This window comes from Herpailurus yagouaroundi, unplaced genomic scaffold (genome assembly GCF_014898765.1).
Source record: "Herpailurus yagouaroundi ecotype Mexico unplaced genomic scaffold, PumYag 166, whole genome shotgun sequence".
Taxonomy (NCBI): Eukaryota; Metazoa; Chordata; class Mammalia; order Carnivora; family Felidae; genus Herpailurus; species Herpailurus yagouaroundi.
The window spans coordinates 35,238,033-35,252,064 of record NW_024412407.1 but is presented as its reverse complement, the minus strand read 5'-3'; the positions used below and the strand labels follow the sequence as shown (position 1 = coordinate 35,252,064).

General features: G+C 41.0%; 1 protein-coding gene across 3 annotated transcripts in view; it reads right to left on the bottom strand.

Annotated features, from left to right (window-relative positions):
• Positions 1 to 2,276: 2,276 nt before the first annotated feature.
• GPR19 (G protein-coupled receptor 19) overlaps positions 2,277 to 14,032 on the bottom strand; it is a 40,094-nt gene continuing 28,338 nt past the window's right edge. For all 3 annotated transcript variants that reach the window (XM_040488891.1, XM_040488894.1, XM_040488892.1), the window contains one exon: positions 2,277 to 3,866. In XM_040488891.1, the coding sequence (XP_040344825.1) occupies positions 2,597 to 3,844 (1,248 nt within the window). In that variant the 5' untranslated portion in view covers positions 3,845 to 3,866 and the 3' untranslated portion in view covers positions 2,277 to 2,596. The remainder of the gene's footprint in view (positions 3,867 to 14,032) is intronic.

Below are 14,032 nucleotides of genomic sequence, written 5' to 3'. Positions count from 1 at the left end.
TTCCCTCAAGCTGTCTCTCTCTGTCTCTCAAAAACAAATAAACATTGAAAAAAATTTTTTAAAAACAGACTAAACAAAAATACAGTGAATTATCAACATGCTCAGAGAATATAGCTGGATTATTATAGGTCATGAGACTATGATTTGGTTGACACTTTTGTCATTATTTGGGAGATTCTTTAAAAAAAAAAACCTTAAAGTGTCAACCAAATCAGTCTCATGACCTATAATAATTCAGCTATGAAATTGTCTCACTGAATTTCCACCGACTAGGATAAACTCACAGAACATTATAGATAGAATGGAGCTTAGAACTCTTTTAGTTTAAACTAAAACCTAAAAATATATATATAAACAAAATTGAGATGAATTAAATTTAACTTTTTACAATCTTTTAAAAATATTCCTTTTAAATGGACCAACAGTATGGACCAAAAAATGGACAAAAATGCAAGGGTTTTCTCTGTTTTTTAACAAGTCTGAACCATAGAATTCGAGGGCTAAGTGAGAGAAATGTCTAGCTTCTTTTGTCATTTTAGAGTGCCATCTGCTGATGGGATAAGGAAGAAGAAGATGAGGAGGAAAAAGAAAAAGAAAAATATGAGATGTTCTTTTTGCCTTTTGAACTTGACTGAAGGAAGCAGCTCCATTTAAAAACACCGGCTCTGTAGATGTTTCGTAGATGAAACGCTTTCTTGTTCTTGTTCCTTGTCCTAATTATTGAACCCAGTCTTGTCTCGTTTCCCTTTGTCTGTATCTCTGACATTCAGCACAAGTCCAACAACCTATCCACAGCCGAAGAAAAGGTGAGGGCCAGCTCATTAAATTCCACCTAGACTCTTCTTTTAAGAATGGGCGGATTCTCTTAGACCTTAGATTTCTACCAAAGCAGCAGCCAGAAGACCCACGGAGGCCTGGACGGGTTTGGCCACTCGTGTGTTCCTTAGAGAGACATCTGTAGTGTCAAGGAAAGAGTGATATACGTGCAGTTAGAGGCCCTGAGTGTGAATACCAGCTCTGTCACACTCCAATGTGGGCAAGTCACAAAACAGCATTCCAGGTTCTCATCTATGAGGCGCAGATGACAAGTAGTACATCACAGAATTCCCAAGAGGATAAAATAATGCGGGTAAAATTGCTGAAGAACTGGAATTATTATTTGCAGCTCTTAACTGGGATGTGAAAATGCATACTGTCTTGCCTGTAAGCCCTTTATTATTTATTTTTAACATTTATTCACTTTTGAGAGACAGAGAGAGAGCATGAGTGGGGGAAGGGCAGAGAGAGGGAGACAGAATCTGAAGCAGGCTCCAGGCTCTGAGCTGTCAGCACGGAGCCTGATGCGGGGCTCGAACCCACGGACTGCAAGATCATGACCTGAACTGAAAGTCGGATGCTTAACGACTGAGCCACCCAGGTGCCCCATGTAGGCCCTTTACTGTTTAAATAGGAACATTTTAAAAATGTGCTGGACCTAGATTTGAAACAACAGAAAGCTGACAAGCAGAGAAGAAAACCTAGAGATAGCACAGGCAAAGAAGAGTCTGAATTTGGCCAGGCTATGAAGATGTATCCTGGAGAGAGATGAGGGGAAAAAGGCGCTGGTTGGACGTATGGCCTCAGGTCAGAGTATCAAGGAGGATGAAGCAGGTGCTTCTCGTCCTCGCTATATCTATTTATAGAGGTCGGGCCAGGCAGCCAAAGCCCTCTGCCTGAAGCGCAGAGCACAGAGAAACGCCATGTGTCATTTCTCCCACTGGCATTTTCTAAAAGGCTTGCCTAGCAAGGACACCTACTCATTTGCTTGAGTTTAACTCATAGAAGGGAAGTAAACATCCTAGACACAGCCCAGATGGGACACAGATGTGAGAGAAACATATTGACCTCGGAATTTTCAAGACCTCATCAACTGCTTAGGTTAAGGGAGAATGAAAATGAGAGATGGGGAGGGAGAGAGAGAGAGATATTAGGCAATTTTATAAGTTTCTTTCCCTAAGAATCCTGAGTCAAATTTAATCACAGAAGACTTCCCAGAAAGTTCCAGTGTATTCCATCATACGGGGTGCTTTCCACAGGAGATCCGGACAGCGATCACTTGGAAGAAAGTAATGTAAAAACATATACAATATTAACACTCCCTCAATGTTACTTAGTCGCAGAAATACAAGTCTCTGAAATGTGTGTGACAGATTTCATTTGGAACAGAAGCCCATAGTTATAAAATTTCAGTAGGGAGGAGAAAAAGGAGACAGAATAAAACAAATTTGAGTCATTAATCAAAGGCTGTGTGTATGGTTTATGCTTTTTGGACCTAATGGTAACTAAAAAGTAGGAACGCATTCTCTCTTTTATGCACGTAACTAATAGAGTAAAAGAACTCTTAACTATAGCTCAAGGTGAAAGCTTCCCCTAAAAGAAAAGGCAACCAAAAGAAAACCACAGAAATTCCAATCAATAGTTAAATGCATTTTACAAAATAAAACATTTCCCTCAGAAAGTTGACAGAAAAAAAATGCATATAAATAGCTTCTGTTTTTAGAGTTAAAAGCTTTTTAATCTCTGGCAACATAACAATAATTGAAAGAACTCTGCGAAATTAGACAAAAGTATTTGGTGGATTTGAATTAATGGGCCAAGCAAGCTTTTTTTCCTTGGCTTCTCTGTCAAATGAATCATAGATTGAGTCTTTGGTTATAGTTTTGGCCGTGGGAGGAATTTCTGAAATGCCAACGTAGTTTTTTTTGGCCATCCTTGAACTGGTTGTGATAGTATAGGCATTGCTTCGGTAACACTTCATTGAGGACATGCAAAAAGTTTCTTTCATTCCTCTCCTAAAATTGGCATTATAAATGGAATAGAGCGTAGGTTTAGAGGCTGAAGAACTAAAAGATATCCATGTGATAGCTGTGAAAACAAGGGAACTTTTCTTAGAGTCCCGTTCGGGGGGGTGCCACAGCTGAGCCACGTGAAAAGGTAGCCAGGAGAGCAGGAACAATAGATTTAAAATGAGGAACATCTTGATAGTTTTCACTTTTGTCCTCGGGACAATGTTCATCGTCCTCCGCACTGTCCGACCATCGGTGCCTATTCTCCAGATATACTTCACGACCTTCTGGTAAAATAAGATGATGAGGACAGAAGGAATCACAAAGCTCACCAAGAAATGGATGACAGTGTAGGCAGTTCCTTCCCAAGAGGCAGGGAGGAAGTAATTGCAATGACTGTCCCAGTGGGAGCCATAGAAAAAGAACACGGGGGTCACGAAGGCTGCATTGAAGACCCACGACGCGGCAATCATTTTCTTGGCTTTTTCTCTGGACACCTTGAAGCTCAGGGGATAGACAATGGTGTAGAACCGGTCTATGCAGATGGAGAGGAGGACGTAGATCTGGACGCCCGGGGTGAGATACTGAAAATACCGTACCAGCTTACACATCACACTGCCAAGTGTCCACCTCCCCGTGGCGAACTGAAGCAGGACGAAAGGCGTACTGGCGATGCTGACGAGAAGATCAGCACATGCCATGGAGACCACAAAGTAGTTGGTGGTGGACTGTGTCCTCCTACTCCGGTGGATGACCAGACAAACCAGGGAGTTGCCAAATACAGAGAACAGCCACAGGGCCCCGAAGAAAATGCTGGCTGTGGCCACTTCCCCGGGTCTCAGTCCGTACTGCAGGTCCGTTCTGTTGCTCATCCAGCCGTGCTCCCCATGTAAGTCTGTCAGGTCACGGCTTGGCAGAGGTGTGGCTGTTTCGGTGCAGCTGTGGTTTTGGAGGGGCACCAGGAGCGTGGGGATGACCAAAGGCGGCTTGCTGTTATCCATTCTGTGAGCAAAAACCATATTCACTTTTTTCCTCTTAGTTCTGGATAAGAAAAGAAGAATGAGGCCTCCTGTTAAAATGGTGTTATAAAGAGCGACTCCTAAGGCTAACAGTCTTATCGGACACTGAGACTGTTGTCGTCTGTCAGTGAGTAGGACACGTGGACTGGCAGGAACCCTGGACTACCATCCAGAAGGAGCTCTGGTTCCACTTCTCTTTTGTTTTAGGAGCTCTTTTGGCTGATCCCAGCTCAGGCTGTCCCTGGCCTCTCCCTTTCTCAACCCTTACTCAAGTGAGGTAGAACTCCTCCTGCCCAGCCCCACCCCTAGACATATCCTTGTTGCCTTCACCCCCTGGGACCACAAAGGGTTAAGGCACTCAAATCTGGCTCATGGTAAGGGTGCTACTCCCAAATGGAATGCACGGCAAGCAGGTGAGAAGTTCCTAAATGTCAGGACACTAAAGCAGTGAGGCTGCGACAAGAAGACTAGGGCAGATGGAAACACATGGATGTCAGCTATGGAAACAGCTAACAGGAATCTGTGCAGACAGCCTGGCTGGTTCCCCGAGATGGCCCCGTTCTTACTTATGCAGAATTTCCAGTACAGAAGCATTATGAAAGGCAGGGAGCAACTGTATGTAACACTTTCACAGGAGCCAGAAGTAGCTTCTAATTTAATGACATCTGAAAATAGCTTGCTTCTTCCAAAAGATGACATGATCCCTGTTCTAATAGCTTGCTACTTACAAATGATGTAACTTGAGGCTATTCTGCTGTTACTGTTTCATAGAATAACATATTGACTAAAGAACATACAAGATGTTCTCTATAGAATGTAACCAGGTTACTAGAAAGTTTGTGGCAAATGGATGATTAAAACCAGCCAACTGTAACTGTTACTCAGCTGGGTAAATAAACATTTATTTATTTTTGAGAGACACAGAGAGACAGAGCATGAGCAGGGGAGGGGCAGAGAGAGAGGGAGGCTGGAGTAGGCTCCAGGCTCCAAGCTATCAGCACAGAGCCTGATGTGGGGCTTGAACTCACAAACCGCGAGATCATGACCTGAGCCGAAGTCGGACACTTAACCGACAGAGCCACTCAGTGCCCCTCAGCTGGTTTTTTAAAAGCTTATGATCCTTGGGGCGCCGGGATGGCTCAGTCAGTTAAGTGTCCGACTCTTGGTTTCACCTCAGATGATCTCATGGTTTGTGAGTTTGAGCCCCATATAGGGCTCTGTGCTGTGTGGAGCCTACTTGGGATTATCTTTCTCCTCTTCTTTGCCCCTCCCCCATTCATGCTTCTCTCTCAAAATAAATTTAAAAAAATAAATAAGTAAAAGCGTATGATCCTTAGATATAGAAGATTATTATAAATTTAGCCTTTAACTTTTTAGGGTACTAGTTGGTGACAATAAAAGTTATACTTTTTAATAGGTAAAACAATTATATAATTGTGGGCTATTCAATTAAAATCGGCGTGACTTTGGTTGTAGTTGGATTATTAAGGTCTAATTTGGTCTGAATCTATTAAGCAGAAAGAGAAAACACAGCATCTATGTCCAAAATAACCAGAGCAGTCCCATGTAGCCTGTGGCACAGCAGGGGGGCCCTCCAGCAGCTCCCTCGGGGCCCCCTGTCCCTGTTGGTGGGCTCCTGTTGACCAGCCTCATTAAAGAGCAGTTTTTGTTATTGTTTTTCTTTTAAAGGTTTCATTTTTTAAGTAATCTCCACACCCAACGTGAGGTTCAAACTCACAACCCTAAGATCAAGAGTCACACGCTCCTCCAACTGAGCCATTCAGGTCCCTACCAAGAACAGTTCTTAATGAAAGAACAGTTTTTCTTTTTTTCTTTTTTTAATTTTTTTTAACCTTTATTTATTTTTGAGACAGAGAGAGACAGAGCATGAACGGGGGAGGGGCAGAGAGAGAGGGAGACACAGAATCCGAAGCAGGCTCCAAGCTCTGAGCTGTCAGCACAGAGCCAGACACGGGGCTCGAACCCATGGACCGCGAGATCGTGACCTGAGCTGAAGTCGGACGCCCAACCGACTGAGCCACCCAGGCGCCCCGAAAGAACAGTTTTTAATGGCAGAACAGTTCTTAATGGCCGACTTTTCCTTGAAGGACTTTTGCACTAATTTGCGGTAGGGAGATGAGTGTTAATATATACTGTTCTCACCCTGAAACCACATTCAACAAAAATCTGGAGCTCAGTGTGATGTAGTAAATGCCAGTCCCATATTACCTTCAGGCTTTTTTGTCCATAAGGCAGCCTTACGTGATTTCTCAAAAGAAATGTAAGATAATTAGAAATTTGACTACTAGAAGGCTTTTAAGCATGGCTGGCTGGGTGATATTATAAGAATACCAACCACACTCTCCATCTAAAAAAAATCAGGATATGCAGTCTGAAAACAGAAAAGATCTAAAATTAGCACTGCCCTAGAAAATCTGGAATGCATGACCCTTGTACTTATAAATTTGAAATGATCTCTTCACCTTTATATGTGTAAAACCTACGAAATGCCAAAAAAATTATTTTTTTAAAGATTTAAACTTTAGGGGCACCTGGCTGGCTCAGTCGGTAGTGTGACTTGATTTCGGGGCTGGGAGTTTGAGCCTCACACTGGGTGTGGGGATTACCTACAAATAAAATAAAATATAATAAAGATTTAAAGTTTAAAAGTAAAACAGACAAGGAATCTTCCCAGGCTGTGCTCAACTTTTGGGGGATGCCTGCAGCGTAAATAAAACAGGACTTGGTGGCATAGCCTCTTTTCAATAGTCAACACACACACTTTGAACCTGTGAACTTACTTTTGTTTCTCTCTCCCTTGTAGCAAAATTCTGGAGATGAAACTCAAGTTCATCACCACAACTAAAGCACCAGGAGGGCTTCCATCACTTCCTCCAGCTGCATTACACCAGCGAGTGTGTCTGCCCACTTCTCTAGCCCCACCACTCGGAAGCAGAGGCTCCTAAAGCTCAGAAATTGGACGAGGGAGCCTTGAGGAGGTCCTGAGTCCAGGTCTCCCCAAAGATGGCACGACTTTTTGGACATTACGTACAACTGCTACGGCTCTGTTTTTTCATTCAATAAACCAAGACAAGACACTATGCTAGGTACTAGGGAAACAGATAAGTAAAGCCTGTAAGAGGGAAAATGTATAAACAGCTGCCTGACATAACTAAATTCTGTAATAATTATAATTGATGCTAAAAAGGCAAGCAGCTAAGTGGCAGAGAAAAACAAGGACCCAATTTTGCATGGGATATGAAAAAGAAAGGAGACACTTCACAAAGGAGGTGATGTTTGAGTTGGGGATTTAGAGACTAGGACTTCTTTAGGAAGACAGGGAGTGAAAAAAACATTCCAAAGAAGAGAGAGAGCACGTGGAATGAATTTGGGGGTCACCTTTTTTGGGTCCCCTTTCCCTTAGAGGACATAGTTTCCTACAAACCACACCTCCTAGAGTATACACAGTTTCTAAATGTCCTACAATCAAACTGACCTAAAATTTCCCCAAGGTTACAGTGAGAGGTTACATTTTCTGCATTCATGGGCTGAAATGTGGTCAACAGTGGATGAGAGTGTGAACAATGCCAGAATGGCTGTGGTATCCTTGTTCACACAGCACTTTGTTAGTCCTTTATTGCAGCATTTTCCAAGTATACTTTCCTTTAGAACAATGGTTCTCTAGCTTAGCGACGCATTGGACTCTCTCAGGGAGCTTTTAAAAAATACCGATGTCCTGGTCCTCCCCCAGAGATTCTAATTTAACTGGCCTGGAGTGCAACCCCCCAGGTGATCCTAATGTGCAGCCAAGATCAGGAGTCCCTGCTTCAGAATTGCTTTCATGTTTCTGACTTCCCCCATCAAACTGTGGGCTCCCAGGTGAAGAATGCTATTCTTTGTCTTTACATTAATAATTGCCCATTAAATATTTACTGAATCAAATCCATAGGGACAGAGAACTGAAATATAGGACTCCTACCATAGGGGGCTCTGCTAGGAGAATTAAACCCAGAGATAGAAAGTCATTGTGTCTTCTCATGGAGCTGAAACACTGGTGACCATGGAGACAGGGAAAACAGACTGTGAAACTAAAGTCACCTCCATCGACTGCTACATGCAGTAGAATTCTCATTTAAGGGAGAGTGAAGGTAGTTGAGACGTCTGTCCTCAGACAGGCTTCTGCAATCCCCACCCCCCAAAAAACAGTCTGCCATGTTATAACTAAATTCTAGGGTTCCAAAGTAAAATTTCAGGTTCCAAAGTAAAATTTCGCCTACCCCATTAATTTGGAAATAAATCCTTCTTCAGGGGAGTGTTTCTGAAATACAAGGGTTGTTTAATTAGTTATTATGTCTGGGTTATCCATATGCAGTAATTTTAACAGCAACAGGAAAAACTTATTCACCTCTTTCCTGCTCCACCTCTCTCTTCCCCTTCAGTTCTGAGACTGCCACATGATACACCCCACTGAGTTGACTACTGAAGGCCCTTATTAGAATATATCTCTATACGCTATCATTCATCTATCAGGCTCTAGGAGAGCTATTGCAATATACAGGTGGGGAAATGGTGGATGGGTTGACATGGTATCATGGTATAGAGCTAGGGACTGGGTGGACCTCCATCCCCCCCTCAGGAGCCTGGGGTAAATGCCTGTTACTGTATATTGCAATTTTTACTTTGTTTTTTGTTTTTGTTTTTTTCAAGTTTATTTATTTTGAGAAGGGGAGAAGGCGAGAGAGAATCCCAGACAGTCTCTGACCTGCCAGCACAGAGCCCGATGTGGAGCTCAAACTCATGAACTATGAGATCATGACCTGAGCGGAAGTCAGATGCTCGACCAACTGAGCCACCCAGGCACCCTGCAACTTTTATTTTGAATGTTGCTCTGCTTCATAAGGTTATGAGTTCCTTAGGGCAAGGACTGTGTTTTTATCTCTGCATCCCTGGGGCATATAGATACTAAAAGTTTACTGAATAAATAAATGGATAAATGTGTTAATAAAAAGTATCCAATACTTGAAAATAAAGCAAAGAGAGTATAGCATATCTTTTTAATGTCATGCTAAGACACTGTTAAAGGGGGTACCCCCAAAGAATTATTTAATTATCTGGGAGAATGTATCTGTGCTTGATTTTGCTATTTACTATATGACTAAAGCCCAGACATTGTGAAAGTACATGTTAACATGCAGATTTCTGTCTAGCAGAAAAAATAACTCCAAGAGTTATGAACTTATTGCTCAGAACATCAGTTTTGTGTCTGTCTAGCAAGCTTATGTCCATCTTCTTTAAAAAAACAAACAATAACAATAACAAAACCCTATAAATACCCATCTATTCAAATGCTCTTAGAACCAGCCCTATTACCTCATTGGTTTCTTCAGTAGCAAGTTGATAAATCTTTGACCTACGTTCATCCCCTATTTGTGTAAGAGTGAGTCATGATTTTAGCTTTTTGAAAATCACACTGATAGGTGGATGAATGCATGAAAGATGAGAAACAAACAAAAGGACCAAAAGAGGAACAGAGGCACACAGCTGACAAACTTGGTTTACTTCAGGGTTGTACCAGGGGCCATTCCTTGCCAAGCAACAACTGCTGCTTCGGCTTCTAGATTCAAAGAACCCTAACAACTGATCTCTTTTCTCCCATGGAATTATAAAGATTCACAGGCATTCTTACAATACAGAAAGACCATTTTTATTTCTGAAATCTGTTTAAACATTTAATGTCAAACTAGAATTTTTATAATGTTGAATTTTTTTTTTTACATGATTTGGTTGGGGAAAAAAAAAACCAACCTGAAACATTTTCTTGTACCATGGCAAGCTTCTGCTGGACCAAAGCAGATACATAAGATAAGGTTGTTTACTACTGAGCAGTAAGACTAATTACAATTATGACAGTAGTTACAGCATTAACACCACTGAGAATTGATATCTATTTTGTGCTTACTATATGTCAGGTACTTCATACACATAGCCCTTTGAGGTAGGTAATAGCCATGTTTCACAAATGGAAAAAACTGAAGTTCTTCCCCAAGATCATATAGTTATAAAGTAGTCACCCCAGGACTGCCTCACTCCAAAGCCCATGCTCTTAACCACCACTGGGGCTTCATGCCTAGGGAGGCCACAAAAGGCTGGATCTGAATTCAGAGGTTCACATTGGCTGTACATGGATAGGTCTTTCTTGACTCCTCAAACACAGGAATGTAAAATTATTCCGCCACAGCCTCTTGCCTACCCACAGATACATCTGTTCAATATGCTAGCTCAGAAATATGTGACATAGTGAACATTTGGGGAAAAAAAATCACTCCCACCATATACTGCACAGAGGCTTGGCATCAAAAGTACAGTAAGACATGTTGGTCTGGAAATACAGCCTTTCTTCAGAATGAAAAATGTGAGATGATTGGAAATTCATTATAACACATGATTAACCGTTATTGGCTTTTAAACACAGGATGAAAGCAGAACTCTAAACCTGTTTGAACTGAAAGTGAGGAAAAGTTTGATCAATGGTAGTGCCCCAAGTAGGGAAATGTCTCCTTTAAATTTTAATTTTTGTAACTTAGAAAATACCATGGTGGTAGATATTTGCTCTTAAACCTTGCATTGTCAGTAGGCTGTATATGTGAAAATAAGAAATACCCAAAACAGTAGTGGGTGACTGGCTTGCATGAGCTCCCCAGAGCCAGCTGTGCACATTTCTTCGCAACTCCAAGTTCAATGACATCATGCTGGTATAAATCAGCCTTGGCAGGAATATTCACACCATGGAAACTGACAAACACCACAAATCAGGTTTTGTTTTTTTTTTCTTCTCCTGCTCAACTAGATGTTTAACATTTACCAGCCTACTGCCTCCAGTAGGGCAGGATTTACAGGGCAACATACCCTGAAGCCCTGAATTTACATCCCTGAATTTACAAATGGCTAAGGAGGCCACACAGGCTCTTCAGAAGCTTCCTGAATGGTTATCTCGCTTTCTGGCTCTGAGCTATGGCTTTGGTGTGGACACTGAGCTCAGTGCTTTATGGAACTACATAAGGCCCAGGTAGCCACCAGCATGACTGTGGTGGGGGAACAAAAAAACCAGAGAGGATAAGACACGTTCTCACAATGTGCCACCCAGATATGCCTGCCAGATGAAATACAGGATCCCCAGTAAAAGATGAATTTCAGATAAAGGACAATATTTTAGCATAGATATATCCCATATAATATTTAACTGGTATCCTATATTTTTATTAGCTAAATCTGGCAAACCTACACCCAGAACATAATCCTGTGCTGAAAATCTTCTCATCTCACAATATAGGAATATTGCAAAGCGTACATGTATGAAGGCTTTGAAGTCAGAAAGCTCAAGTGTAAATTCCACCTTTGTTGCTCACTAAGTTGTTGTGTGACCCAGGACAAATGATCTAACCCTTCTTGAACTCCAGTTTTCTTATCTGTAAAATAAGGATAATTATTCCTATCGTATTTGATTATTATGAAGATAAAATGAGATAATAAATGCACAGGAGTTAAATGAGCTAATACCAACCAATCTGCCTAGTATGAGGAAAATTGTCAATAAGCCTTATCCTTGTGCAGGTCTATACATGATCTAATGCAGTGTCTAGCACATAGCAAGTGCTTAAAAAATTAGCACTCTTATGGAGGTTCTTAAAAAAGTTAAAAATAGAACTAGTACAATCCAGCAACTGCACTACAAGGCATTTACCTAAAGAATACAAAAATACTAATTTGAAGGGATACGTGCACCCCAAATGTTTATAGCAGTATTATCACAATAGCCAAATTAAGGAAACAGCCCAAGTGTCCACTGATAGGTGAACGGATAAAGAAAATGTGATACACACACACACACACACACACACACACACACACACACACACCAGAATATTACTCAGCCATAAAAAAGAATGAAATCTTGCCACTTGCAACAACAAGGATGGAGCTAGAGAGCATTAAGCTAAGTGAAGTAAATCAGTCAGAGAAAGACAGGCACCATATGATTTCACAATATATAGAATTTAAGAAACAAATGAGCAAAGAGGAAAAAAGGAGAGGCAAACCAAGAAAGACTCAACTATAGAAAACAAACTGATGGTTACCAGAGGGGAGCCGGAGGGACAGGTGACCTAGGTGATGAGGATTAAAGAGTGCACTTCTGATCAGCACTTTGTGATGAATGGAAGTGTTGAATCACTATACTGTACACCTAAAACTAACATTATACTGTATGTTAACTAAACAGAATTTAAATATCAACTTTTTAAAACTTAAAAAAAAATGAGCACTCTTACTACTGTTAGCCCATGGAAGTCTCAAAAGCCATATGACAAGCAAATTTTAGTAACCACATCTCATACTGTAGTGATAATACTAACATCAGTCACATAATTTAACTGTGTTAAGAGTGAATGGCTTTTGCAGAGGGGCCTTGGCACCTAATCATTATTCACATTGTTGATTCTAAGGGAAAAATCATTAAGATCCAAATAAATCAACACAACCTTTCTCCAAGTTGGGCATGATTTTTTTTAGTGACAGATTAGCCAAATAAAACCTTTTTCTATACTTTAAACCAAAATATGTAATACAATCAATTGAATGTCTTTCTCAAAAACATATGAAATCCACTCAAATTATTTCCATTAAGTAATTCTGAATAATTGCAAAAGAACCTCATATTTCCAGTGAAACAGTTTCTCCTCCACCATTGGAGACCCCTAGTATCACATGCTTACTAAACCTGGAATTTTCTCTACTGCCCTTTCCCCCTTTTCTATTGTATGTTATATAACATATAAATATTCCTCCATAATATTTCCAGCTCTGTGCCTTTGAATCTGTTTCCAGCCTGGGATCGAGCAGTGTCCTAAGAGCAGTCTGGGCACACCATCTTTGTGTCTGGATACTGGCTGTCCATGGACCTGTATTACTCTTCTACCACCTTTACCTTTCTTTGTCCTTCACATGAATTCTAAAATATCAGAAATAAACAGAGTCAGCATCCTTGGAGTGATTTCTGGGAACGAGGAAAGCTTCTTTCTCAACTTCTCTTACCATTAGAGCATCATTCTTTTAAAGTCAAGGTCCCTATTAAAATGTAAATGCTTCTTAAAGAGTAAATATTTTTACTATTATAAGCAGAAGAGACCCCTTTTATCTCTGAGATCAATGATCTTAGTGGAAAGGAAAAAAGAAGAGATGCCAAAACAAAAGTCTTGAGGACAGTCACACCTGAGAGAATAAAGATGGGGTGCCATTATGGGAGGGAGTGGGTGAAGGGTGAAAGGCTGAAGGTGAAGAAGCACCTACTTGACAGTTTTGTGTAGGAATGGCTAGCACTGGAATAAATGTCACACCCAAAAGAATGTAACAGAAAGGAACCCAAGTTCTACCCCACATGAACGTTTCTGTTGGTCATGAGCTGCAGTCCTCCCCAAATTCTTTACAAACAATGTTGCAGGAGAAAATGTTAGGTTACCCTAGCATCTCACTATAGGTGCATATAAAGGACACTAGCCAATCTCTCTCACCCCACTGCCACTTAGTAAAGTTCTGTGCAGGAGGGATGCAGCTCCAGGGTTAATAATACTGAACTTCTCCCTCTCTCTACTGTTCACACAAAATCTATAAAGTCAGACAAAATGGGGGGGGGGGGAAGAAATATCAAGAAACATCACCCTAAGAAATGACTATTTTCTTACAATGGTATATGCAAAATAGTCTTCAATTATACAATTACACAATATTTTTTATCACTTAATATGAACCAGGATTGTGCTAATTGCTAAAAATATAGAAGTCAGCTAGACAGACAAGGTCCCTGTTTTTGTGGAGCTTACCTCTAGTAGGGAAAACAAATTACAGCTAAACAAATACATAAAGAGTAAAGAAATGGCTAGTACTAGGGAGAAAAATAAAGCAAAATGAGGGACCAAGGATCCATGAAAAATGGGATGGCACGTGACTGGTTGGTTACCCAATGGCCATTCCCAACTTCTCCCTTGCCTTCCTCTCTCAAGAGGCTGAAAAGGCAAGATAACCACTTTCTGCCATCCCTTGCAGCTAGGGATGGTCACACCATCATTGCTTCTGGCACTGAGACAAGAGGAAATCTCTAGGTGGGTGTTGGGAAGCTCTTGAGAAAATGTTTCT